At 46.3% G+C, this 27,534-nt stretch overlaps 2 protein-coding genes across 5 annotated transcripts in view; one reads left to right on the forward strand and one right to left on the reverse strand.

Moving 5' to 3' along the window:
* Positions 1 to 20: 20 nt before the first annotated feature.
* ruvbl1 (RuvB-like AAA ATPase 1) lies at positions 21 to 3,724 on the reverse strand. The gene is made up of 11 exons (XM_053868289.1): positions 3,447 to 3,724; positions 2,634 to 2,720; positions 2,438 to 2,570; positions 1,797 to 1,948; positions 1,501 to 1,590; positions 1,109 to 1,258; positions 976 to 1,039; positions 714 to 912; positions 509 to 611; positions 347 to 438; positions 21 to 272 (listed from the first exon to the last, which is right to left on the reverse strand). Exons 1-11 carry the CDS (start codon positions 3,585 to 3,587, stop codon positions 113 to 115), a joined length of 1,371 nt encoding a protein of 456 aa, XP_053724264.1. The 5' UTR covers positions 3,588 to 3,724; the 3' UTR covers positions 21 to 112.
* A 130-nt stretch (positions 3,725 to 3,854) lies between these two features.
* The window catches only part of eefsec (eukaryotic elongation factor, selenocysteine-tRNA-specific), a 76,303-nt gene continuing 52,623 nt past the window's right edge, over positions 3,855 to 27,534 (forward strand). For 2 of the 4 annotated variants that reach the window (XR_008414917.1, XM_053869200.1), the window contains exons 1-6: positions 3,855 to 4,661; positions 4,892 to 5,099; positions 5,206 to 5,302; positions 5,556 to 5,720; positions 6,387 to 7,004; positions 8,690 to 8,846. Coding sequence is in view for 3 of the 4 variants with exons in the window: in XM_053869200.1 (XP_053725175.1) it covers positions 4,358 to 4,661; positions 4,892 to 5,099; positions 5,206 to 5,302; positions 5,556 to 5,720; positions 6,387 to 7,004; positions 8,690 to 8,846 (1,549 nt within the window). In the remaining variant the exon portion in view is untranslated. Of the gene's footprint in view, positions 4,662 to 4,891; positions 5,100 to 5,205; positions 5,303 to 5,555; positions 5,721 to 6,386; positions 7,005 to 8,689; positions 8,847 to 9,376; positions 11,681 to 11,705; positions 12,575 to 27,534 lie in introns of those variants that run through there. The other 2 variants (XM_053869198.1, XM_053869199.1) reach the window with 2 other exon arrangements.

A 27,534-nucleotide genomic window follows, 5' to 3' on the forward strand; every position in this document is an offset into this window, starting at 1 on the left:
CTGGACAAGTGACTCACCAGTCAGTGTCACAGATTTTATTCAAAACACAAATTACAATAATAGAAAACTAGATCGATGTGAGCAGGGAGAGGACAGGAAGGAGCAGAGTGGTTCACTTCATGAACTTGTGGTGTTGGTCTTGGAGAATTTTGGCCGAGGACTTGGCGTCGTAGAAGAGCTCGTTGATCTCCTCCACCTGCTCTCTCTCCACCGTCTCCTTCCCTTGAACACGACCCAGTCGACTGGCCGGGGTCAGCAGCTGCACGGCGTATCTGAGGCACGGAGGAGTTGAAACCATGAGGTCCTGGCCAAAGAGGAGCACGTGACTTCGGGCGGAGCCACTTACCTGAGGGTGGTCTTGGTTCCGATCTCTGCCAGGTGTGCAAGTCCCTCCTCGCTGATGTTTACAGACTCAGTCTGGGCTCTGATCTTGATGATCTGCTCGAGCAGCGTTCAGAGGTCAGAGACGCGGCTGACAACACACAAGCTTCGCCGACAGACGCTTCACCTGCTTCATCTCCTGCGGCGTGTACAGCATGGTGCGTATGATCATGACGCGGTCCAGCAGATCCCGTGGAATCCCGTGTGGCGAGCTGATGTCCTCGGTCCCCCTGAAGCACGAAGGAGCACTTGAACACGCTGCGCCGCAGTGGCATCGATCCACATCAAAGCGACTCGACAATCTAGTCATGAGTGAATCGACTGCTCCACACCTGATCAGGCAGTTTCCTCTGTTGGAGGCGAACACCACGATGGGAGCGATGGTGCTCTCCAACGCCCGGTGGAGGTACGTGAAGCACTCGATGTCCAGCATGTGCACCTCGTCCACGAACAGAACCCCGGGCACCAACTCCGCCACGCCCTGGTCGATGTAGCGGTTCACCACCTTGTTGATCTCAGCGCGCAGCTTATCTGGAGAAACACCGGTGTTAAGTCAACCGAGTTCGCAAACTGAAAAACTCTCACCCTTTTTACCTGTGATTTCTGTCTTCTTGGGTTTCATCAGTTGACCCATCATGGAGAGGATGTCCTGCCCACCCTGCGTCCCAATAAGAACATGTTAACTGGATCTCGCACAAGCAGACAGAAGTGGTCTCAGTTGAAGCACCTGTGGTCTGGCGTTTGCCACGTCCAGGTCATGAAGCGTCACGTCTTGGACGATCTCCTTCTTTTTGTGAACATCACCCTTGGGAAGTGGCACGTACTCCTCCGCTTCCAGATCAAACTCCGTGGCGAAGGTGTCACAGCGCCCTTGTCTCTGTTGGAGCATCAAAAGTCGGTCAAGCACATGAGGATGCCCGCACACTGGGGCCGGGCCAGGGTCGCAATAGGTCAGCTGTCAGCTGCGAGAACAACAGAGGAATTCTGGACAGGAACATCAAGCAGCAAAGGAATGTGCGGCTCATTCCGGAGAACACAAAGCTTTCTGTGTTGAACCGACGGCAGAGCTTCACTGACAGCAGACGTTTCACTGTAAAGGCTGAAGCAACACGCTGGTACCTTGACAGCACCGCTGTTGGCTTCGATGTAGATGACGTCTCCCACTTCAACTCGTTCCTTCTGGAGACTCTCGTAGATACTGGGATCCAGCTGAGGACACAACACTTCTGCCGTCAGACACTTCACTCCACAGAAGTTTCTGTACAGCGTTTGCTCCTTAGAGAGATCCTGACTTCACATCACGATGGTCGCTGAGTTTAAACATATATCAGCCACATTGACAACAAATGCCTCAATGTTCAGAACAGGTTTGAGCTGGAATGGCGAAAACATTCTACAAAGAAGAGGCGTCCTACCTTGAGCTGCTTGGTGCCTTTACCGGTCTTCAGCCCAATGATGACGTGACTAATGGTTTTCCCGTAGCCTCCCATTGGATTCTCTGTCTCACAAGGAGTGAGTTCTGTCACCTCACCTTCATAGACCTCCTTTGTTTCTTTGATACGTAATCCTGAAGAAAACACACGTGATCAACACACAATGTGCACATTCTGCCACAGCATATCAACAATGCAAAACCAAGGCTCAATCCAAATCCCAATATTTGAGCTAAAGTTATTATGATATGAATGTTAAGTCGCTTTCTTGACTCCCTAAAATGTACATTATAATTATACGGTTTTCACTTCATTACTTTAAAGTATGTACTTGATCTTAAGCAAATTATATAAATATAAATATTTGTATTGTAATTACACAACAGGAACATGATCACGTGCAACTTGTCAACTTGATAAATGACACACATTTTTATAGACAAACATTGCAAGTCCTAGTTTGTATTCAATCATCAAGTATGTATCCAACAGTAGAAGAGGTTTCAAAAAGAAAACATTTTCCTCGTGGTTTTCAATGACCAGCCATCTAATAAGAACAGCCCGTGCGCATTTTAAATTGATGCCTTGTACGACACGACAGAGTGGTTGGAACTAACACTCACCGATGGCTCTCCTAAAATTCTCCATCAGAACTTCAGTCTTTTTTATTTCCGCTGAGTAGACCTCGCTGCCAACCATGGGGCAGAAGGGAACCTTGTTGCCCAGTTCCTGCGCTACAGCCAGGGCAAGTGCAGTCTGGAAAAAGACATGCACATCAATGAAGCAACGCTCTTAGGAGACAACACTCAATGTACAAACCTTCCCGGTGCCAGGTGGCCCAGCGAGTAAAATGGCCCGGCCTGCCATTTTCTTGGAGCGGATCAGCTCCACAATGATTCCACAGGCCTAAAGGTAAACAAATAGACATCAGGCAAATAGTATAGATAGATAACCCAGCTAGTTTATGGCCTTAAACAAGAAAAAAAACAGGGGAATAATAACAATAATGGCAATTAAAAACTATTAAACCTCCTTGTGCATAGGCATAAAGATTTATTTATGCAATAGTGGATGGTTTCAAGGGTGAATGTAAGTGGCACAGTGACGAATTAAGGTTGAAAACTCTGTTGGGCGCCTCACTGCAGCCTCCAACACATTAAACAAAAAAAAAAACGAGAGATCATGCAATGGCACTCGGACAGGAATGCTTATGATGTCCATAGTCAAAACTACCAAAATATATATATGTATATATTTTTGTGTATGTTAGTCCTCGAAAACGAACCGTTTTTTTGTCAAACATGGTGTTTGTTCATGAACAGCCTTGCTGTTTCTATTGTTTATTTATTTTATATATATTTTTTTTTTGTCAACACTTTATTCCAAAACACTTTCCTAGTTAGTGGGCTCCCCACTGACCATGGCAATACATTTGATTCTGATTGTTCCAGCCATTTCTAACATCTCTCAGTAGCCGTGTTCCATCGCCGTGAAACAGCGACACCACTGTGCTAGCAGTGTTAGCTCGTCTGGCTAGCTCGCCTTATTCAGGCAAGCTGCTGATCATGGCGTGACACGCATATACACAATAGGATAAACGCGATAAAAACGACGTGGCGTGACAAAAGTTACCTCTCTTGCGGCCTCTTGTCCGACGAGTCCGCACGCGGACTGTTTAGCATACCCGGCCTCGTCTAGCCCCAGTCCTTTCACATGACTGTGAGACGCGATCCGCTGCGTCTTGGTCGTGCTCTTCACCTCCTCGATCTTCATCTTGGCGAAGACGTGTCCTGAAATATGTCACACAATTCAACTTTATGGCTTTCTATATGGAGGACAAGGTCCTGCTCCTCGAGTCGGCGCCGAAACTCAAAACACAGAGGGAACGGTTTCCATGTGCGGTAACTAGGGAACACAGGCGGAAGTAATACACCGCCTCTTTGGCGAACGATTGGCCGATACAGCTTAGATATGACGCCTTGATTGGATAACTTTCATGAAGGTAACGCCCACCAGCAGTTCACTTCCGGGTGTCACAGGCTCTTCGCTCGGCTGTGTTGCGGAAACTACTAGAAACACATTCGTGAGTAACAGAAACTGATATCTAGCTGTGGAGACAGTTTGTAACTATACTCATTTAAACCCGAACATATCTGTTGCTTTCTGGTATGTTGACATTTTGTTCGCAAATAACTTCCTTTTGATGACTCCGTCAAACAGCGTAGAGTTAAACAGTTTATTTCAGCCTCATTTTACTTTTGTTGCTGCACGTAAATGTAATACAAGAGTCTAAGCTGCCAAGTAGTTTCAACCAGGACTTTGCTGTCGGGGTGTCGCTCTCTCTATGATCAACGTGAAATGACAAGTCCGCATAAAGTGACGAGATAAAGTGGCGAGTCGTGAAGACAACCACCGTCCACAGCTGCGGCGCCATTGGTTCTGTGTCGAGACCGACGTGTTCAGTGCAGCTGGGTCCGGTGTCGATCGAGTTGCAGGGGCGCTGAGGTCAAGGCTCATGAGATAAGACTGACGCTCGATTCAAAATGTCCAACTCGGGCGGCAATGTGGCCAAGACGTTGAACTTCAACGTCGGGGTGCTGGGACATGTGGACAGCGGCAAGACCTCCCTTGCCAGGGCGCTCAGCAGCACCGCGTCCACTGCCGCCTTTGACAAGAACCCGCAGTCCCGGGAGAGGGGCATCACCCTGGACCTGGGCTTCTCCTCCTTCACCGTGGACTTTCCCCAGCACCTGCAGGAGAGCGACACCCAGCAGCGGTATGGAAGCCTCCAGTTCACCCTGGTGGACTGTCCAGGACATGCTTCTCTCATTCGCACCATCATTGGAGGTGAGCTACACTACACTAAACATTTCTAATAAAGTGTCATTATTGTGTTGAAAAAAAATTAACATGAAGACTGAAGTGTTGTGGAGTGTTCCGGAGACTGAACTAAGATTGTTTTGTTTCCTCAGTTGAGATCTGAACAATGAAGAACTATTTTGTTAGCTATAAATATAGGATCGAAAGCAATGAACTATTTGGTTCCGACACAATGGTGCTGATATGTTTGTTTTCAGGGGCTCAGATCATTGACCTGATGATGCTGGTGGTGGATGTGGTGAAGGGGATCCAGACTCAGACGGCCGAGTGTCTGCTGATAGGAGAGCTCACGTGCCCTCGCATGGTCGTCGTATTGAACAAGATTGATCTCCTGCCGGCCAATAAGAGAGACGGCGCGATAGAGAAAATGACTAAGAGGCTCCACAAAACACTGGAGAGCACCAGGTATTGGTTACAGCAAGCACTGATGCTGTTGCTCTCCTTCTTCTCCGATGATAATTCATTTGGACACCAATACAATGCTGCCAAACATTTTCATTCCTTTAACCAGGTTTAAGAATTGTCCAGTCATTTCTGTGGCAGCAAAGCCTGGTGGTCCTGAGGCCTCTGACACGGTGGAAGCACAAGGAGTGTCTGAGTTAATAGAGGTAGCATTTGAGTGTCTGTCTGTCTGTCTGTCTGTCTGTCTGTCTGTCTGTCTGTCTGTCTGTCTGTCTGTCTGTTCATAATTTCATCTATCCATCTATTACATCCATCCATCCATCCATCCATCCATCCATCCAGTTTATGTAATGCAATTACACTTGAATGTGAAAAATTCATTTTGATAGAACTATATTTTTATACATATAAATGTGCACATGCACACGCTAATATGTACTCTGTGTGCATCTCCTTCAGCTGTTGAAGAAGCAGTGTTACGTCCCCCAGAGGAGTCCCGGTGGGGACCTGCTCATGGCCGTGGACCACTGCTTCTCCATCCGCGGCCAAGGAACAGTCATGACCGGGACCATCCTGCAGGGGTCGCTGGCGATTAACGACACGTTGGAAATACCAGCGCTCAAGGTGGGCATTCTACTTCCAGTGTTTTGCTCACACACCTCGATATTGTGTGGTTGATATAAATAAAAGTAGCATCATAGGTTTGCATGGTGAAATATTTTATGATTCTTAATGGTCAAACAGATCCTAAAAACCTAACCTAAAAATTTACAAAAAACTAAAGTGAAGAGGTAGATGCTCTGAAGACGGCATGTAGTTCACCTTACCTTTTGGTTTATATACATATTTTTAAACGTATGTTGCGTTTTAGCTTGAAATGTCATCTTAATTTCTGTATAGGTTTATGTATGGACGATTGCATGACATGTCTTTCCCCAGTGTCAACCCAGATGCATCTGAGTGTTTGCATTGTCCCAAATACAGTAATGAAAGGTTGATGTAAAAATATAAGCTTTAATCATAAATGAGCACATGTAATTCCAGTGTAATTACATTCCGCTCGTTGTTACAGTGCAATATTGCGCCTCTAGATGGAGACACTGGTGCAGTTATACAATTAAAGTGCGGCGCTCAACACGTGACATCGCTCTAAAAATATTTCGTCCATGAAACATGCCATCAACTTTACTACCATCAACTCATTTTAAAGAAGATCCCATACACACTGGCAAATACTATTCTGTTGTACCGTTGGTTGGAATATTTTCTAGCGTGGTATTTTCTCCACAGGTTACCAAGAAGGTCAAGTCGGTGCAGATGTTTCGGAAGCCAGTGTCAGGGGCCATGCAGGGAGACCGTGTGGGGGTGTGTGTGACACAGTTTGACCCTAAATTGCTGGAGCGCGGAGTCGTTTGCACGCCGGGGTCTCTGCGCACACTCTACGCTGCGGTGATCTCTGTCAGGAAGATCGGTTACTTCAAGGGATCCCTGAGCACGCGTGCCAAGTTCCACATCACGGTGGGACACGAGACCGTCATGGCCAGGGTGACCTTCTTCGGGCTGCCTCCGGCCGGTGATCCTCCGGACCCTCCTCAGCCTTGCTCTTTGGATGCAGCATTCACCTTTGACAGAGAATATCTCTATCAGGACGAGTATGTAGTCAGTCAGTCCAGTGCTGAAGCTGACCCAGAACAGTGGGCTCTGTTGGAGTTCGAGAGGCCAGTCACATGTCCCACACTTTGCCTTGTGATTGGCTCCAAACTGGACTCTGACATCCATGCCAATGCGTGCCGCTTGGCCTTCCAAGGCCGGCTGCTTCATGGGTTTGAGGATAAGACCTATGCTGAGACGGCCCTGCAGCGCCTTCGCATCTACAAAACCAAACACAAGGAAGGACAAGTGGAGAGGGTAAGTTTGTGCTCAACACTATAAATGGATCTGTCTTGCCCTCAATTTGCTGTGCATCTGTCCCTGTCTAGCTCCTTCACTAACCTAATCTTTAGTCATTACTTGTGCCACTGGCGCCCAGACAAAGACCCCCTTGTTGACTGGTAAACAGACGCGTACATATAAAACTGCAAGCCTAACCCGACCAACTGAACAGCGCCGTGGTTGCGTGCGTGCTCCAGCGCGTGCTGTGACTCTGAGATTTGCTTGGGTGGCCGTCTGACGCCACCAGCTCTGCCTCGCTATCAGCGACTGGCGCTGTTTGGACACACCTGAGTGGCGCAGCATTTCCCACATTACTCTGTGGTCACCTGACTCCATCCTCCGCTCTCCCTCCAAACACTCACACATACAGGAGAACAGCCTGCATTGCCTGGTCCACAGACACCAGGAAGTTCTGAAATAAACGGTTCAGTGCCTCCGGCAGGTAAATAAGAAACAGGAATAATCATGCAGTTTTGTAAAAGGCAAAATGCCAAACTAATTCATCAACCTTTAACCTTGAATGTTTAAATCTTTCAGGTTGATGTTTTGAATGAATAAAACATCAAAATAAATTAACTAAAGTAAGGCTTGTTAAAATATAAAAATGCAAAAGACGTAATTTAGAACAAAAGGCGGCCCCCACTGTGGCCCTTTGAGGACCAGTTACGGACCCCTGCTTTAGACAAAACAAATGTAGAGCTGTAATATCAGGTGAAGAAAAAAAGAGGTTGAAACAAGTGGCTTGGTGGAGGCATGAACTCTCTTCAGTTACATTCTATTGTTGTCAGTGAGTCATGCTTTACTGAAAGAACGAACAGGAATATCAATGAAACGACTGGCTGAATCCAAAAAGTTGAAAGGAAAAACAAAAACAATTTCAGCGCATGTGCTGTCTCATGCTGGGTCAGACTGAGGTCAGGGGTCAAGTGTGTGAACTAGTTTCCTGCTGGTTGCACCTCGGGCTGTTGACAGCTCCCGTCAGTGACTGAGGGGAAGAAGAGGTCAGACATGAGTTGTTTGTCTTGCCGAATGAGACGGTGATGTTTGGAGACTTGAGAATGCCTCTCGCTTAAGGACACATTACTGGCATTGTTGAGATATGACGGCCCCGGCCACTCACAATTCATACAGTCGGCAGAGCGCTTATAGCAACTGTATTTTTTCATCTGCGCATCAGTTACGCTTGTGGAGCTCCGGGGTCAAATGTTCAGGAATGAATGAAGTTAAAGCACAGGCGCGAGGATGAGTTGGTGGTGGGGAGGCAGCCTGAGACAGAGCGGTGCCCTCCCATTATCAGATTAGTAGCGGGTTAGATCGGCTCATCGATGGGCGATAAGCAATGAATACAAACAAATATAGCATAAAATGTGCAGCGGGATGAAAGGGAGAGTGTCAGACAGTCAGGCGGCGAGTCTCTAAGAATGTGCTGAGGGCGAGCCGTGCGGTTGATGGGGGCACGGGACAGAGGCCGAGCTGTTCTGCTGCTGCCTACCGTGATGGCAAGAGTGAGCTCATCTGGACATCAGAGGCCGGGATCAAACACAAACGTGTCGTGCTCTTTCACAGTCGATGTCCTCGGTACTGTTCACACCACAGACTCATTACTTAAAATCATGCTCCCACCAGTGCTGCGAGTAACGCGATAAACCTCACGTCTCCAGGTGACTGATGACTACACCGTGATTGGCCGCAACCTGTTCAAGAAGGAGACCAACCTGCAGATCTTTGTGGGGCTAAAGGTCACACTGTCGACGGGCGAGTCCGGGCTCATCGAGGGCAGCTTCGGTCAGAGCGGGAAGTTCAAGATTCGGATTCAAGGTAAGAGCAGTTTGAAGCAAACTAACTGTTGAGCAGCAAAGGCCTCGTCCACATGCACACACAAAACACTTGTGAAGCTTTTTGTTCTCTTGCTATGGCTAGTTCTCAGTTGCAAGCAAACTTCAGGCCTGTTACCCACTGTATCGGTGAAAAAGATGTGCATATCCATGATGAATCCTGTAAACAGTCTTGATGAACTTCAGGCCATTCATCTCGGATAACTAAATGCCACTTTCCCCTATGAGTTCTTAAACATTTTGAACCCCGTTTGACCCAATTTAGTCTCATGATTTTCTCTGTTTGCATTTTACACACCTAAAAACAGTCAACACTTTCTAAACAGCGTCACCATGATCTGACGTGTTGCTCATCCTTCTCAGATGTCACATTTACAAAGTTAGTTGCTGCTCAACTGGTCATCATGTTAGGAATTGAAGTCGAAGGTAGCAATATCGATTTTAAAAACAACAGTTTGTAAACAGTTTAAATGACCTAAATCTGGGGCTTATTTCTTTTTAAATTGTCATCAGATGGACTCCACCCATCTCCGTCACGCATCTCAATCTATACCAAACCGATCACAGGTGACACTTATTAGTAGTTGGAGCGGTACAGTGCGAGTGATTTTTCAGGATGTGGTGAGAGCGGTGGACTCGACATTCCCAGGATTCCTCAGAGGATGGCCATTGTTCCGGGGGATGTCTGTTCTGTGTTTATTTTACCTTCTGTTGCTCCAAACCCACTGGTCCTCACCAGGAGGGAAGAGAAAATAAAAACATGTCCAAAGAGAGCCTCACTTACATCCTCTTGGCTGACTGGCCCCTGCATACTCAAACATCTGACATGGATACGCACATCCTGACACATGAATGGACTTAGCTGCAGGTCATGTGAGACCTGCTGTTGAGGTGTTCTTGAGACTCAGGGTTGCCTCAGTCACAGTGGGGTTTCTTGTCTACACAGCTCCGGTTCTTCATCAGCATGGCTCAATCTTCATAGCAGGCTCTCAAGTGAACTAAAATAGTCTGCTTTTTCCTGGTGTTCCCATGGTGACATTGACGACAGGAAGGTGAATGTCGAGGGATGCAGAAATTTGATTGGTGCCCTTTGAGGCCTCATTTTAGAAAGGCAGCCATTGAGTTGTCCTACGACTTGACTCTGGTGAACATCAGTTCATCTGCCTTTCGGGTGGGATTCTTTAGCCACACATTTTCTGTAGTTAAGTTACAAATGGATTATAAAGTGAGTGAACAAAAGTGCCTTCAATAGCAACAGTTCCATTCACTTATGCCCAAAATTCAAAATGTCAAGGTTTAAAATGTGGTCTGAAGCAAACTCTACAAACAGTCGTGGAGGCTTAGACAGTCGGGTCATTGTGAGTCGTAGCTCAAACTATCAGCTATCGATGAAAAGTGAAAACGATCCACTACAAATCAAATGAGCTTGGACTCCCTCCACTCCCCTTCACAAAACTCTTAAAATACATGATTTGCTGCGTGGAGGTGCGGGTTCACAGTTTTGTGCTGTTTAGTGAAACGCGTTGAACGTGTTTTTGTCAAGTAAACGGAACTGACGCGAGCGTGAGGCCTTTGTGGAGAACATTTTTCAACTGATCCCTGATAAGACAGAGATTTCTTGCGGTGCTGCGAACAAAACAACCCTCACTTTGGCATAACCATAACAGGCAGGAGGCTGGCGCCAGTGACTTCAGGGTCAGGCAGTTAACGTTTTAAGCACTAACTTTGTTTGCCTCCGTGATGGCTTGCAAACAAGCGAATAAGCAGCTAGCTACTGTGCTAATGCATGGAGGGGTCAGACCCCAGAGGACCACTGCTTCATCTGACCAAAATAAATATGTCCAGCCTCTTCTTTGCAAGATAAGACAGTGGCTGCATGTTTGTTCCCAGTAGCATCAAGATAACAAAGATTCTGTTATGTTTCAGTCCAACTGGCAGCTATCATGCGCCGCTGTCCACACTGATCTGATCAAGCACATTCTTTAATTCCTGATTCATATGGACTTTTTGGTTGTTTTCTCGTGGAGCGTGATCATCTGAGGAGCTTTTAAATGCACAGTCGATAGCGCTGCTCTCGGCGTCAGGACATGCCCCGGGAGGCTAAACTGCATCACTCCATGGGCGCAAAAGTCCACTAGAAAATCGTCGTCTTTTGGCGCCTTGGGATGAGACTGTGCAGTTTATTTCAGATTTCTTGTTGTGACTCATCACCTTCTACTTCGGTGAGTCGACAAGGAGCCTGTAACCTCCAAACAGGACCTTGGATGAAGCGATAAAAAGCAAAAGGCAAGGCTTCGTATCCTCCAGTCCACCTGTGCTCCTTGGTCCGATACTGGTGATCAGCTGAGAAACACAGAGGGAGGGGATGGAATAAAGAAGCTGAGGATCTGTCATGGGATCCCTCACGGCCAGGAGCTCCAGATCCTCAGTGGAAGGACTAAGAAACTTGTGCAATTCCCTGGTATTGAGGAGACCTCACCTCATGAGAGTACAAGATGATGGATGGTTTGACAGTAAATAATCACTTCCAGATAAATGCCAGGGAGACCAAAGGGCTGGCGTGGACTTCTGAGAACAAGACGAGCCCCAAGCTGCCAGAAAACTGGGGTAAATGTTGACGTTGAGGGAGGCAAGAGGATGTTGAAGCCACTGCTGCATGAGAGTCCTAACTGAACAGCGCCCACAGCATTCTGGAGCTAGCCACGGCTTATCTTCAGTTTGTCAGGCTCGGTGACCGTTCGGCACCATGACTTGACGGTGACTGTTGTCAGTGTGTTGTGAGTGAAACCGGTATAGAAGTGGTTTCTTGCTGCATCAAAAGGGATGTTTCTCGCCCCTGCAGAGGGTCTTCACCCAGACACCAAGCGCCTGTTCGCCACTGCTCCCAAGAAGAAAGGAAAGGAGGGGACGAAAGACGGTCAACCAAATGAAAAGGAGTCCAAACCGGAGTCCCAGCCCGTGAGCATTCACCTGCACTTCAAGCGCTACATCTTTGACCCGCACAAGAAGATGGTTCAGCTGTGATCGATCCAGCTTTCTCTCTTTCTGCTTCAATTCTCTGCCAGGAATCGTCTGTGGATTCATGAACACAAATCCTGACCTTTACTCACCGAATTCTCATTTTCTCAGAGTTTGATTTGCCTAATCAGGTCTTTCTTTAGACTTAAGACATAAAGTTGTTCGACTCATGGTGCAGAAATGATGTAGTTTTGGACTATATGGGATCAACTGAGGGATTATGTCTCCAGCTTTCACGTTTTCAACTTTAAAGTAACCTTTTCCCATGTCATTTAATTTCCCCTGGCTGCAGTAACATGAGCCTTATTTTAACTTCAACAGTGTCATACACAAGATCATGTCTTTTTTTGAGAGAGAATTAAAAACCTTTGACAAAGGTGTTTGGCTTGTTTTTAGCAGCGTTTATAAGACGTCATCTGAGGGGATGTTCGAGTTCATGTCTGCACGATGAGTGTTCTATTGGAAGCGATGTGGGCTCACCTCAGTGCTCTGTCCCTCTTCCCACTCACGGACCACTGCAGGCCCGGAACAGGCCGTGAGAGCTGCAGCTGAGAATGACATGTCTGTGGTGGAGAAGGCAGCTTCAGCATACACAGTGTTGTGTTGGTGAGGAGTCTGGATTATGAGGGAGAGTGCAGGACCCTCAGGATGATGTCAGCAAATGACAACAATCTAAGAAGGAATCTCAGGAAATTGGAGAGAGCGAGGGAGCAGGGGGAGGGGTGAGCGGGGACACTGGAGGGTTTGTTCCTCTGAGTGACAGTCCTTTTAGTCTTATCTGTGCTCATTCCTCTTTGGGAGAACAGAGAGGGGGTGCGGTTGCTTTCTATTTCTGTATCTCTAATTCAGTTTTCTGGCTCCGCCCCCTTCTCATTCAGGGTTTGTCACACTCGTTTCAAACATTTCTCCATCTGCATAAGGCTCTGGGTGTCTGCATGAGCCCATGTCAGAGATATTTGCAATGATGTTTTCATCATCTCATCCACCTGGACCAGTGGTCAGTTATGCAGGTGGTACATCCAATCCCTGGCTTCCTTGAGATGCTTTCAGAGCTCAATTGGCGACGCTAAATTGAGCTCTTTGTGAGTGTGGTTGGCTTTGGAAATGTGACCTTTCCACAGTCTCTCGTCCAGTTGGCATCAGAAAAATTCATTTCAAAGCAACATTTTGATGGGGACGTGTCTGTTCTGGCAGTACAAGGCTCTGGGACATGGAAATGGAAGCCACTGGATCAGGGGCGGGACTCTGGCGCTACGGTATTGCAATATACTGTATTGCCATACAGCAAGGACAACAATATAGTGTGATTGCTTTTCAAAAGCCATTAGATTAAGGGAAGCGCATCACTTTGAAAACAGTGTCATGCCCATATAAACAGTTGGTTTGTCTCAGCTCGAAGGTTTACCGTGTCCGTGAGTAGTTGACTTTCGCTTGGCTTGTCTGTGAAACAACATGGCTCTCGTCTTTGCTATGCTAGTGTGGACACTGGATGGAAAACACTGGCTTATGCCGCATTAAGCCAATGTTACGCACGAATCCGGATACGCACTGAGGCTTCTCTCCGTGCTCTGCGTTCATTTCCTCAGTTCCACAAAGTAGTACCACTGGAAACCGTGGTCTTCACTCAAACAATGACTGTATCAAAGTATTTCTTTATTAGATGTTGATATAGTGGGCTTAAAATATAGCCGTCACGTTGTGCATTATTGGAGCATATCAATATTTTCTTTTGCCAATCCAGTATTTCTTAGGGTGGTGGGCCTGAGGAGCCTTTGGTGAAACACTCGACTCGTTTTTTTCCTCCTTGTTTAACCCAAACCGGAAATTTGCCAACACTCGGCTGTCGTTCAACTCTGCTTCCTAAACCTCCAAATGATCTTTGTGTCTTCACATACGCTCTTGTTTGCTCAAAAGACTTCCTATTTCCCAGCTCTGACACTGAGAGATTCCCAAGCCAGTGTGGCGTTCTGCGCGGAGTCCTCCTGATTGTTCTTGGAAAACCTTCGATGGAGAGGAGCACGTGGGACATGCTCTAATGCCTTTGATCGTATTGCCTCTCTAAAGTCCCTTCTGCCTCATATTAAGACAAATGCGAGAGTGTGCATGTACCAAGTTTCCCTTGGTGTGTTTTAATCTCCATGCTAATCCTGTTGAGTGTATGAGTGAGAGACGCTGGAAACTGCAGCGTCTCTGAGCTTAGAAGGAGCAGGTTCAGCTGGACGGTGTAATCTGATTTGCTAGATGTAACTGATTGTAGGAGTCAACAAACCTGGGCGGAGTCGTACTGCAGTCTGCGGTACTTTCTTCTCAGCGATGCTCCTGCAGCGATTTCTATATGGGTCCATTGCAAGCATGGGGTGCTTTTGAAAATGAAGGAGGGCTTCACTTCAGACCTGCTGAAGTGGCAGCAGACCTTGCAGTTGCATCCTCACCAGCACGGAGAGGGTTTTGAAAAAATCCTTCCCCAGTCGAGGCTGTCAAGCATCTGTACTGAATCATTTCTCTCATATTGCAATTGTCTTGCTGTGTTAAATGTTTGACAGGGATTTCCTCCTGTTTTTCATGGGCTTATCTTAGGTCACCTCACTGGGAAACATTCGCTTCTTCTCTCAGTGTTCTTTCAGCCACTGCTAAAAGCACATGACTCCAGTGATGGGAGGCACGTGGAGTGTAGATCCAGGACTTCATCGTCTTAGATTGATGCCAAGTCACTGCCAAGACTCCTGATCCACTGCCTTCCTGGGCAGGATATTCCCACCCTTCCGCCGGGTCTGGGGCCTTCAGTCCATCAATGAACCTGGTTTAATTCCAAACAAAGCTCAGCCATGACCCATTATGATGCCAACAGCCAGGTATCTGATCCTGTTGTGTTCTACTCTACTCCTCTGTTAGCAGCCATCACTTCCACCAAAATCTTTGGGCAGGAAACGGCTGCCGTTCGGCAGCAACTCATGATGAGTTTTCTTCCTCATCCCGACCTTGGGGTCAGCCGGCCAGCGTCGGTCATGATCTGAGGCAGAGAATCTTTACACAAGAGAAACGACCATCAGTGAGCAGAGATAACAAACAGGCGCAGAGTGACAGGCGAGGAGGGCGAGGGGGGAGGTGGAGGGGGGGTTGCTTCTGAGGAGGGAGAAAGCAAATAAATGTGGACCCTGGTCAAAAGCAGAAGACTCATTTGTGAAACGGAGCGATGACTTCACACAGTATACATGTTGAACCCGTGGGGGGCGCTGCTTTTGTTCCAGTGACTTCCTGTGTTCCTCAATTTATTGTAAAGTAGAAGCAAAACAGGCGAAGACTTGGGCCTCCATCGCTCATGTAATGACAGCGGCTTGTTGCAGCTGCACCAACTGGTGGCAGGAGGCTCCCCACATGGTTGGCGCTCGCCTCTCGCTGCAGTTGAAATGCCCGGTGAATGGAAGCCAGCTCTCCGTCAACTTGTCCTCAGCTCCAGTTTTATCTCGTATTTGATCGTGTGTGTGCGCCAGAGGGGATGTATGGACCGTCACGAGAGACACACAGATCACGACGGCACATAAGCAAACTACAAGATTAAAGAAAGGAAATGATTAAAACCAATTCATCAAACTTCAAATATTCCTTTTCATTATTAATTGTATTATGCACTTAATGTGGCCATATATTGAGATAAAATATATGTCCAAATGGGCTTCCTCACCAGTCAGTCTTAACCTCTTGTTTTAGCTGTTTAATCTTCCGCCAATTTTAAATACAATCTTTGAACAATATTTTTAAAACAGTAAACAGCATCAACATCACCATCGCTTTCCAATAGATATTTGTTGCTTTCGAGCCAGGCACTTTTTGAGGGCCTTTATGGGAAAACAATATATAAAAAAAATATGTTTTAACAGGTGGACATTTTCCCTCCCCACTAAATAGGCAAAGTGGCATAATCTCATGCTGACCTGTAACATGGCCATTATCACTCTACTTTCACCATTAAGAAATCGATGTGTATTCTGGAGAGCAACGTCCTTCATGTGACCTTGGTCCAAGATCGAGTGGTTTGTAAGAGTTTTTGGTGGAATTATTAGCTAAAGAGACAGCCAAAGTTCAGGACTGCTTATTGGTAAATGCCCCAATGATTATTTTCTATTCTTTAACATCCTTTGAAATACTGGACGGGCCAGCACCACAAAGTCAGCGCGTGTTACTGAAGGAAGACGAGCTGAAGCCCACCTTTGTTCTCCCATCAACACGTTGCATATCCGGTCTCATTACGGCGGCGAGAAAACAAGCGAGTATGTAAATAGGTGCTGCCACCTCCATAAAGCCACATATCGACGTGCGCTCTTGCCCCACACAGATGCCACTCACTCTCTCTCTCGAGGGTCCACAGTGGCCAAGGACAGAATGGACACAGTTGGTTCAGGCTAAAGAATAAATACAGCTGACACCAGCAGAGTCCAGTTGGGTCAAAGTTCAGCTTGAGTCACCTTGAAATATTGTGCAGAGGCCCGTTTGTGTCGAATCGGAAATGTGGAGTTTGTGTGTGTGTGTGTGTGTGTGTGTGTGTGTGTGTGTGTGTGTGTGTGTGTGTGTGTGTGTTTTACCATCAAATGTCAGGGAAAACACCTCCTTGCGGGGCTCTTATGTCTCTGTGGGGTCCTTTAGGCGGACTCTAAAGAGAGTCCTGGTTCAGGTGAGCCATGTGTTTTGGATGGTTAGGTTCAGGGGGAGAGGGTGATGGCCATGAGAGGTCCTCACAAAACATAAAACCTGACTTGTGCATGCCTGTGTTTTGACACACAGTTTGATATTTTGTACTGATGTTTGGTCCCAAAGTCCGCACCAGTTCGGAACCACTACTCCAGCGTAATGGAGAGAGATCAGGGGAAGAGAAGAAGAGAGTGCAGCCAGGGTTGGGATGGGTGGAGTTGCATGTCAGGCCTGGACTGTGACACTGGAGTAGCAGGTTGTGATAGAGGTTGATGTATGGATTTGAACCAGCAGCTCTGACAGGAAGACAGGAAGCAGAAGATTCTCAGGAGGTAAATCAAGATGACCGATTTCCTGCGGCAACCTGTGATGGTAAATACCTTAAAAAGAAATTCAAATCCAAGTTCTTCAGCTTGGATGAGATGGATAATGATGTGGAGACAATCTGCTGTGAGGTCTACTTGATTTATGCTTATAAACGTGAAGATGCTCGAGGTCAATGCTGTGACTGAAAACAGCAAAAGAAGACTCCCCACATGCACCTGTTTTGAGAATGTTCTTGAAGAGGCGAATCTTGAAATGGAATGAAGGTCGTCTTGTCTCTGCCGTGATTCATCACAATGGTTTGGGAGTGAGGACCTCAGACGAGGAGGTAGCATCTACGTTAGATGGAGACTTGAGAGTGTCAGTGAGTGCTCTTCCGTCGCAGCAACGTGTCCAAGTCTGGGTCTCCCTGGGCTCTGCTAGGTGCAGGATAAGCAGCGGACAATGACTGACTGTGCGGCAGATTTAGTGACGCTGATCTGGGGGTGGAGAAACCATCCTATCAGACCAGATGCTCTATTCTGTGAACGTTCAGGATGGATTGGTTTTGTGTTCTATTAGCTAGTTCCTTGGCCGAGATGGAAGGCTGCTCAACGGCTTTCAACGCACTTTCCCAGATTTGACTCGACAGTTCCTGGTGAGGAATCAGCAGTATCACACGCAACTACACACTCATGGCCAGACTTCTGTACAATGGCTCGAATACATTTCAGCGCAGTCTTCTTTGTTACGGAGCACAGAGAAGAAGAAGCTGTAGATATAAGGATCACGCTTGCGTCACCCCTCTGGCCGGCTGTGAGTGAACATCCTGCTGAGTGGCACCAACATGTTCAGTTGTGTTCAAGCTACTCAGTCATGACTCAGGAGGAAAGGCCCGGAGCTGTTCCTTCAACACAGTTGTGTTACTGGCGGCTGCTGCGGGGTCGCGGGACGTGTGGGCTCATGTGAAAAGCCAGGCCCCTAACCTTGTACATACGTCTGCTCACTCGCACAAGGGCCAGAAAATACCTGTAAATTCTAAACCTGTTTGACAATACGAGGAAATGTCTTCAAAGAATCTTCAGTGAGAACAATATGTCCAATATTAAAATGATGTGTTGGTATAGTTTACTGTCAATTTGTATCTCAGTGGCTTTCACTGAAAAAAAGTTTCCATTTTGTTTATCAATAGGAAATCATAAAACTATATTTAGACTTCAATAGGTAAACATGACGCTTCATATGTTGCTTTCAAGACCAATTTCTTGATCTGACTTACAAGATAAACACAAGCAGTCCATTTGTTTTTCTTTTAATTTGAGAAAACTTGGATAAAAAACAAAACTCTGGGAACGTTTCCTAAACTAGAATAAAACAATATATGTACATTGAATTACAATAATCAAATCTTCATTTCCTTCTCATAACTCTCACTCTGACAGACTGCAACGCTGACATATTTGTCGATTTTGGCAAAGCAGCAAACCAAAAGCAGCACTCATGGCTGATCCACAACGGTGAACAGTGCAGTTAGCCAGACACTTTGCACTTTGCTGATGTGCTTTCCTTGCAGTGATATATCTGACGGTCCACGGAGGGCGCTCCGCAGCCAGCGGTCTGTTGTTGAGCCAGCGAGGTTCTCCTGGCGGAGGCTGTGGCGTGTCACTTTTTAGGAACCACGCTGAAGTCCCGTCGCTGTCAGGCTGAACTAAACACCAGTCGTCGGACAGACAGGAGAGCAGAGTGAGTGACGGGACGTTTATGTTCCTATGGTGGGCTGCCAAAACGCGTGTTTATAAAAATAATGGCGCGCTGCCCGTCAGACGAGAGGTCCGGGTCGGACACGTACAACTCCTGGGAGGCCTCCGCACTGAGTTAAAAGAATACAATAGAAGGAAAATATGAGTTTTGTGAAGTAAATGTGCACTGAAATGATGCTGCAATTGTCTCTTATTTTAGAGATTCAGATCAAAGGTCAAACAAACTCATCTATCCAATCTCTTCTTGTAATTGAATTTCCCTCTGTCCTCTCATGTCCCTCCAGTCTGCAACAATAATCCGGGTGACGTGATCACCTCAGCATTATTTTGAGATGAGCTTCTTAAGGTTAGGTTTTCTTTTGGGGGACTCTCCTTGTGATCAAAGGTCAGGGGTCACCGGAGCAGTGGTCAAAGCAAAGCAACCAATATGGTTGTAGAGATGTCAAAGGGGGCGGTGCCAGAGTTTTTTCAAAGAAATAGTCAACGTCTGTGTCACTATTTCAAAAGGTTGACACTTGAAAATGATGAGAGAAGAATCTGAACTGAAGTTTGGATGGGAGTAAATTCTCTCATCTCATTTGTGTAGTTTGACATCACCAGGTGGCGGCCACAGTGAATTTCATGACATTTACAGATGTTCATCTGATCCACTGGTGATACTCTTCCACCAACAGTGATGTTGGCTGGGTTACACTGCGTGCTGCAGGACCACTCCCACTGCTTTGTTTTGACCTTGCCCCCAGCAAGACGCCGGACCAGGTGAAGCAAAGTATGGACTCCAGTATGAGGTGCTGGTGCTGTTTTGTTCAGCTGACACCTGATTGGTTCACCAGCATGTGCTGGCAGGGCTGGAACAAAAAAGCTCCCGTCGCGGCCCTTTGCTGGATCAGTTTGTGACCCCTGAAGTGCGGAGCAATTCATATTTCTCCACTGTAGAAGCAAGAGGTCACACAGAGATGCAAGTGACCTGGGTAACCAATTGCAGCTGAGTACCACATGATGATCTTTGTCTCATATGGAGGTGACAAACCTCCTTTCTGGCTCTGGGAGGAGCTCAGCAAGCGACGCTTCACTGGCTCGCCAACACTGGGGTAGAAACGCCTTGGAACCTAGAAGAAGCCAGCTAAAGTTCTCCCCTGACTCCGACGGACGATTGGTTAGAGCGGGTAAACAAATTCATTTCTCTGCTGTATCCAATGGATTTTGAATATTTTCAGATCCTCCCTCCTCTGATTGAACGTCCCCATGCGATGATTCGTGTCTCCTTCACTCGTCCTTGATCACGTTTTATCAATGGAAACAGGACGCGATGTTTACGTGTCAAATCTTTTGGATTGTCTCACTCAGTGCTCCTGAACTCCTCCAGTCATCCCTGACGCCTGCCGCGAGATGTTTACTGTCTTTGAGTCTCAGTCTGGCAGCGTTGACTCGCAGCGTTAATTAACCTTCAAATGAAGAAATTACAGCTGACACGCGCGTTAAACACACGCACGCACCAGCCAGAAGACAATGGCATCTCTTTCCCCCTGCGCTTCAGTAATATTGGTTCCTCGTCCCTCCCTGCCATTCGTTCACATGTCTGGCCTCACAATCCCATGACCGCTTTGAACACTGTTTGCTTTGTGCGCTGACTCTGACTTCGTCCTGGAGCAACACTACACGCCATATGAAGCCTTCCAAGGTGTCTCTTTCATGTGGCTCTTCCTCTTTCACGTTCTTTTATTTTGACATGGGCCCTAATTAACTGCGGGCTTTAATTAAAACAGCTCATTCATATGAAAATGGACGGCTGATAAAGATTGTCTTCCTTGGCAACAATCGCTGGCCTCACAAGGTCTTCCTAATTAGAAAAGGCAGTGATTGACACGCTGCAAGCGCACGGCGATGTTGCGACTCAAGCGCTGGCAACAGTCAGAGTCGGGGCAGATTGGGATCACGAGAAATGTCGGGTTAGCGCCTCCTTTATGACGCAGAAATAATAATACAGACGATGATGGCGACTCCCAGAAGAGTTAATACCGGTTCATGATAATGACACTTTGTATGAGCAAGAAGCTACATCAGCAGATGCCACTATCAGGCTCCAGGGAGGAACAAAGGCTGTGAAGCCCTCAGGTCCACAGCTCGGGAGGTTCACCCTACTTTAGGAAGCTCTATTTTCTAGTGACACTTTCCAAGGTAACTTGGCTGGATGGTCAAAACTTGCTGATTCAGGCCTTTCAAGCAGTCAACAGCACAACTAGGTGTTAGCCAAGTAGCAGCTAAGACCTGCTCGGCTGCTACGATTGACACGGGGGCGACCTGTGATGATGACGTTGGATGATATGATCGTCATACGTTGGTAACACTAACCAGAGGCGCAAGAGAAGTGATGGTGATGCCATGACAATAGTGATATTTTGCTATTATACTGCTGATAATTTGTTTTATTTTGTAACTCAAACTCTTATGCTCAAACATGTACATATACTGTGTACTGTGTGACATACAATACGGATGCTCTGATCAGGACTTTTGCTGCCGATACTGGTCACATGGATTGACTATGAATTTGCAAGGTATTCTGTGTACATGATGCGAAAAAATGAACCATTAAATCATTTTAATTCAGGCACAATTTTATAAACCTCTTCAATGAGGCAGGAAACAGAAAAACCTGGCTGAATGCATCAACTTTTAATTCGATGTGAGACGTCGCAGTTGAATGGCTGACTCTCTAGAGACTTGGCCGTGTCCGTGGAATGTTTACGTACTGGCCACTTGTGGCGGGACTCCAGACGTTTTCAGAAATTTCAGATCAGGTGGCTCATGAACGCTGCACCCGACTCCAAAACGGCGATGGATTTGGTCATTTCTGTCTCCCTGAGAGAGGCTGCTCATCTAGCTCGCCAATTAGCTTAGCGTTCCGAATGTCACGCTTGGACCAGCGGGAGTTGTTACGCGCTAGCTGCGCTAACAGCCTGCTGTCATGTAATCTCACTGTCATGAGCCTGGGCTATGGCGAGGTAGTGATCGGCACTCACCGATCACGCTGAAATCCGCCGATCATGATCGGTGAGCGATCCATGGAAGCATTCCTAAGATGTACATTATCTTGATGTGTGGCCGTGCACTCGCTCGTCATCTATAAAGTGATAATACTCTGGGATTATTCATGAGTTTTAATCTTTATTTAGTTCCAGAAGCCGTCTTGAATCATGCAGTACAAAAGGTCCTTGAGTGCTTCCACACTCGTCTGACATCATTCCCAACATGCTTTAATAGTTCCATTATTTTTCTAGCTTTAGCCCAGTTAGCGCTGAGAGGAGCTGGAGCAGCGACCATGACGGTTGTTGCTGTTGCCACATTATAGGCCTTGGGCAGTCTGTCGGTGGCCGACATGAGTTTTCAATACACAGATCAAACTTTGAATGAGCGGATCTTGTTTCTGACGGTGATTATTCGGCCAACTACACATTTGAACCAATAATTACGTGATAAAAACCCAAAGTCTTGTCGCTGCTTTGAGTGAACAACACGTCCTCGTTGGTATTAAAGGTTATTTTTGGTTTTATTTTGGTCATGATGATTTGCCTGGTGTTTGAAAACAAGGACAAAGATGAATATGGACGTGGCGATTTTGCCTCTTTTTGTGCTGTGGCTGCAGGAATTATTTAAATTTTCACTGCTCATTTTCAGAGCTCAAGTAGCCAGCGACCACTAATAGACGAGATGTTTCGGTTGACAGGTACTTTCATCCGCTCCACTGCCGCTTCTCCGACTTCCTGAAAAATCAGATTAAACTTCTGACTGTGATTCCGCCGGTCGGGCCGCGAGCGAGCAGGAGAAGACCTAATGGAGAAGTGGGGTTATGAGGTTGATTCCCCACTGACTCAAAGGCCCACAGGCTTAAACAGTGTCCCACGGAAATGAGCCATTAAATTGAGGATTTATTTATTTTACAATTTCCACTTGTACTTTTCAGAATTTGACAAGGGGTGCAAAAGTCAGTCAGGCTGTTTAAGGAACGATTTCGGGGGGACAGGAAGGCCCACATGGTCGGCCAGACTCTGAGCTCCAGTTTCATAAATGGGAATGTTTCCTATGAGATTATTATTTCAGCAGCATCATCTGAGCGAACGTCTGTGCTCCCACTCTCTCTGGGCCGTCGTGCTGTAAGTGGACCAGGCCTGGCCGTGCAGATGTGTTCTGACGGATGAAAGTGGAAACATATTTCCGTGGTGTTTATATTTGTGAGGGAATCTGTGAGAAATGCAGAAGATATCAAACGGCAGACTGCAGTTGCCGCGCTCTTCATCATCGCTCCTCTTCAAAGTAATTGCTTATGTTGCGGTAACAACATTGGAAGATTCTGAAGCATGAAAGTAGTCATAAACAAATATTTTAAACGGATAATAATTCTAATAATTTCCCCTCAAAGACACATTACTCCTGCATCGGCATGGGATCACCGGCATGGAATCAGGAATCATTTATAGCAGTTTGGTCACAGTCGATGCACAGCTTCTCTTAAGTACTTCACCCTCTCGGAACTTATTGATATTGCACCGCATTTTATGGTATTTATTTAGATTGGTATTTTAATCAAAATGCTTCACTTGAATGGAACAGATTTATAGCTGAGACCATAGGAGGCGATTTTACATTGGAATGTGTTCTAGATTAGATTTTATGTGTGAAGTCTGGAACCACTTTTATGCTCAACCAACATGGGCTACAAGAGGCTTTTAAACGGTCTCCGACAGGCTGCGTAGCGGAGGCAGCAAGAACTGACTCAGCTACAGGAAGCTCTGTGGCCTTTCTGCATGGACTCCGGTTTCCTCCCACGCCTCAAAAACGTAGAGGTACATTTCTAGCATTCTTCATGTGGGGCTCTGGACGACTGAAGAATACTTGTCATTTCTGTGAAGATCCAGTGACGATAGTACAAGCATGCACTACTGCTGTAAACAGAGCACAAAGATGCTCAGATATAGATGCACATTTAGCTCTCGGTCAAATCCTACTGGAGGTAGACAGGTTTTATACTCTTGTTGCTGGAAGTTTCTGTTTATCATTTATTATTCATGTCTGAAAAACATGTCTGAGGCACAACATTACACAGGAAAGTGACAGTGGAGGGAAGGACTTTTCAAACAGGTGTATTAATGAAGACGAATGTCATTTATTGAAACTACTCTGGTGGAAAAAAAAAGAACTGGTGCGAGAGGAAGGTCAACCCGACGCTGTCAGAGCAGAAGACCTTCTCTAAATATTCAGGCTGACAGTTGCACTCTTCCCTGGTGTATTCTACATGAACAATACCCATCAGCACGTAGGGCTGACCTTCTGACCTCTGACCTGAGATACAGTCCGTGTTTCCAAGGGCTTCGTAATCTGCCTGCTCTTCCTCAGTATGGCTATACATGCATTATTATGGAAGCCGTCACATCCTACAGCAAGATTCCTCTCCTGCTTGTGTAAACACTGTGAGGAGGATTCGGACACACGAACGCACTTGATTACACACACAGAACACGTGTGGACGTTTACAATCAGTTTCTCTTCTCTTTGATCAGATGATGAGGCCTCCAGGGTTCGAGCCTCCTGATATCTGACCATATGGCGAGTCTAATATCCAGGCGAAACTTCACGAGAGGTTGGGTCACTGTGCTGCTCCTGCAACAGTGGCAGCGCCCTGAAATGACATTGGGCTCTGTGTGACCATGAGGGTCAGAGGTCATATGTGTTATATGTGATGACACAGACATTTTCAATATCAGCTCCAGGAAGGAGGCAAATCAGTAGACAAGGAGATGAGATCAACCGCAGCAGAGCGGCGGCTCGGGTCCAGCTGAGATCTTAAGATTAGGGACAAAAATGAGGCTTAAACATGTGACCGTGATTTTAAACAGGGAGACCAAAGAGCAGTCGCATTATACAGCTGATGTCCCATTCTTACCCCGATGAGTAAGTGGGTATCAAAGAAAGTATAAAATTATATCATAAAATGCATGGAAAGTGAATTATTACTGACGTAAATGAGACGTTTTTGTGAATAGAGAATCTTACATTAGTAAAGCCACGTGGGAAGTCGCCCACGTCGTGAATAAAATAAATACATTTATAACAAATAAGACTGAAATAAATAGAATTTGGAAGGTGGAAAAATATGAATGTACATGGCACTGAGAGAATTAACAAATGAATAAGTCAGGAAATATGAGAGCGATCGATATGTATATATTATTATATAAATGCACTTTGTTCATTTGATTTAAAATGTTTTTCATTGAATGACGTGCAGGACAACTGATGAGAATTATAAAGTGCATCATGTGACGATTAAATATGGAGCATATTTAAATATGAATGTGAATAAATGGGTGTATAAATTTCAAAAATTCTCGTGAATGGAAATGGGACACTAAAGGACCAGATAAGAGTGTTGATGGGAGGAAAAGTAAAAAGAGACGTGTATATATTCTTTTTTATGTCTGTGTAGAAAATAATAAACTATGAATTGTGAGGACATTTTCACTCATCATGGGGAATATCATCCAGGATACTTCACTGTCACTGCGAGATCGTGTTGGGATTGTGGAGGTCTGCGCTGTCTTAGCGCTTTTCTCGATCTTTCTCTCGTTATTCCGCTCGAGAGTCTGTGTATATAAGTCACCTTGGTTATTTATTTAATTGGAGCATTAGCTACCTTTTGTATCAACAGTACCTCTACACCATTAATGATAGTAATACTACTGTCAGCTCCGCACACAAGGTTGCGCTGCACTTTCTGGCTTCCCTTCATCTCCAAGCTCATGAATAGTAACTGGATTTTAGCTGCACATTAAGTGTTTTCCCGACTAGTTTGTGTACTCATTGATGCATCTTGAGTCTGAGGAAGTGTTCAGGGTGCGATCATGAAAATGTAATCCAATTCAGCTGCGATGCAGGTCATTGTGTTACCGACGGAGGTAGCCTGAAACCAGCCTGGACGCTGGACCTGCGTCAAAGCAAGCCACTCACTTGGAGGCCTGTTAATAATGAAGAGTCAGGTCCGCCTGTTGGAGAGTGAGGACTCTGGTTTGTGCTCCATTTAAGCGGGAACGTGAATAAATTAACCAGCTTAATTATGATCAGGCGCCTGCAGCTGAATTGGAGAGCGAGGATATTTGATCCCTAGAAGACAACATCCTGGTTTGAAAACAAGCCTTGGTTGCTGCCAGGCTTCTTCTTTAATCATTAGACTTGCTGCAAACAAATCGCTCTCCATTAACCTCATTCCTGCCCAAACTCCGCCTCACTCTCGCACGCGCGCACACACACCTCTTGCATGTGGAGTTGGTGGAGGCAGCAGCCTGCTCTCAACGCTCCGTCAGTCCTCCCTCACACATGGTGTTCTTGGCCCAGCCTAATTCCATCAGTTGACACCAGCGCTCTCTTTTCCTGCTGAACTCAGCAGGTCATGTTCATGCGTTTGATTGAGGCCTCCCTCTCGTGTCGGAGCGGCTCCTCCGGGAGAGACGCTCGCTCACGTCGGGACTGGACTTCCTTAGGCTGGGAAACAATTACAATCACCACCCTCTTTTGCATGTCCACGGCTGCGCCTGTCTTTTTCGCCTGCTCCCTCTCTTCCATCCCCGTCCTCAGGCGCTACGTCGCTCCGTATCAGGACTGTGTTTATTTATGTATCAGGAGGCGGAAATGGACTCCCACCCAGAGAAGTGGGGTGAGAGGGAGGTGAACTTGTCTGTGTCTGTGCGAGAGAGTGTGCTCACATAGACGTTCAGTCCTCTCCTTTTCTCTCCAGCTCTATCAAAGCATATGAGCAAGTGTTACTATTTAGTCAAAAGTATTTCGCTTCTGTGACTGAAACAGTATCAGCAACGATAATATTGAAACCAAAATGTTACCGTTAAAATTAAGGCTGCAACCATGAGTTGACGTCATCGATAACGTCGACAACAGAAATTCGTCGACGTCAAAATCTGTGCGTCGATCCGTCGTGTTGCTGTTGGTGAAAACCCACAAGATCAAGAACTGGTTGTGATTCAGAAGCAGTGAGAAAATACCACATTCTCTGGAATCATTCAGAGGTGTTCATTTCTGTTTCTTTTCATTGGTTCCTGACTGAGGCCCGACTCCAACTGGCCGGAGCTCAAGTGGCGACGGGTGGTAGTGTTCAAAAGCCTGGCTTGGTTTTGTTGGTGAAGATGACGCGTCTGAAGGACGAGCAAAGCCCTCCACACCATGGTGGAGTGGTGGGAGAGAATTGGTCTGTGACGCCACACGGCTAACAGCTAGCTAGCATGTGGGTTAGCACCGAGCTGACATATAAGTAAGTGACGTGACTTAAAGTTTTGGTAAGTTGTAAATGTAGTGAAGGCTCCTGGGTTTCTCCACTCCTCCTAATAACCAGAACTGAACTAGGGATGTTGATCAGATGTTTTATATGGGAGACACGTGTGTAGAGTGAGGATTTGAACTCCTTCTCAGGGACCAATAAAGAGCTCCGTTCTAAAGAGCCACAGCTCTCTGTCCACTGTTTGATGCTTCATGCTTCCCAGGGTTGATACCTGTCCTGGATCACGTGTCAGGGTTTTAATATACTTGTTTGACAATGTATCACGGTGAGATGATGGAAGCAACTTCAGGTTCAACAGAAATTCAAAAACAAAGGTCATGGCCATGAGTCGACTAATAGAAAAAATGATTAATAGGTCAGTCGACAATGAAAATGATCATTAGTTGCAGCCATAATCCATTTTGGATCCTACCCTCAGACTGGTCGACCATTTAGACTTGTCAGTTAACCTCTGCATGTTTGTAGCGGGAGGAAACCGGAGTGGAAACCCACAGAAGCAAACTGCTACACCACCACTCCACCCTGCAAAGTAAAAGAAGATGCAGATACACACCCACCCT

The sequence above is a fragment of the Synchiropus splendidus genome, chromosome 6, assembly GCF_027744825.2.
Source record: "Synchiropus splendidus isolate RoL2022-P1 chromosome 6, RoL_Sspl_1.0, whole genome shotgun sequence".
In the NCBI taxonomy this organism is placed as follows: Eukaryota; Metazoa; Chordata; class Actinopteri; order Syngnathiformes; family Callionymidae; genus Synchiropus; species Synchiropus splendidus.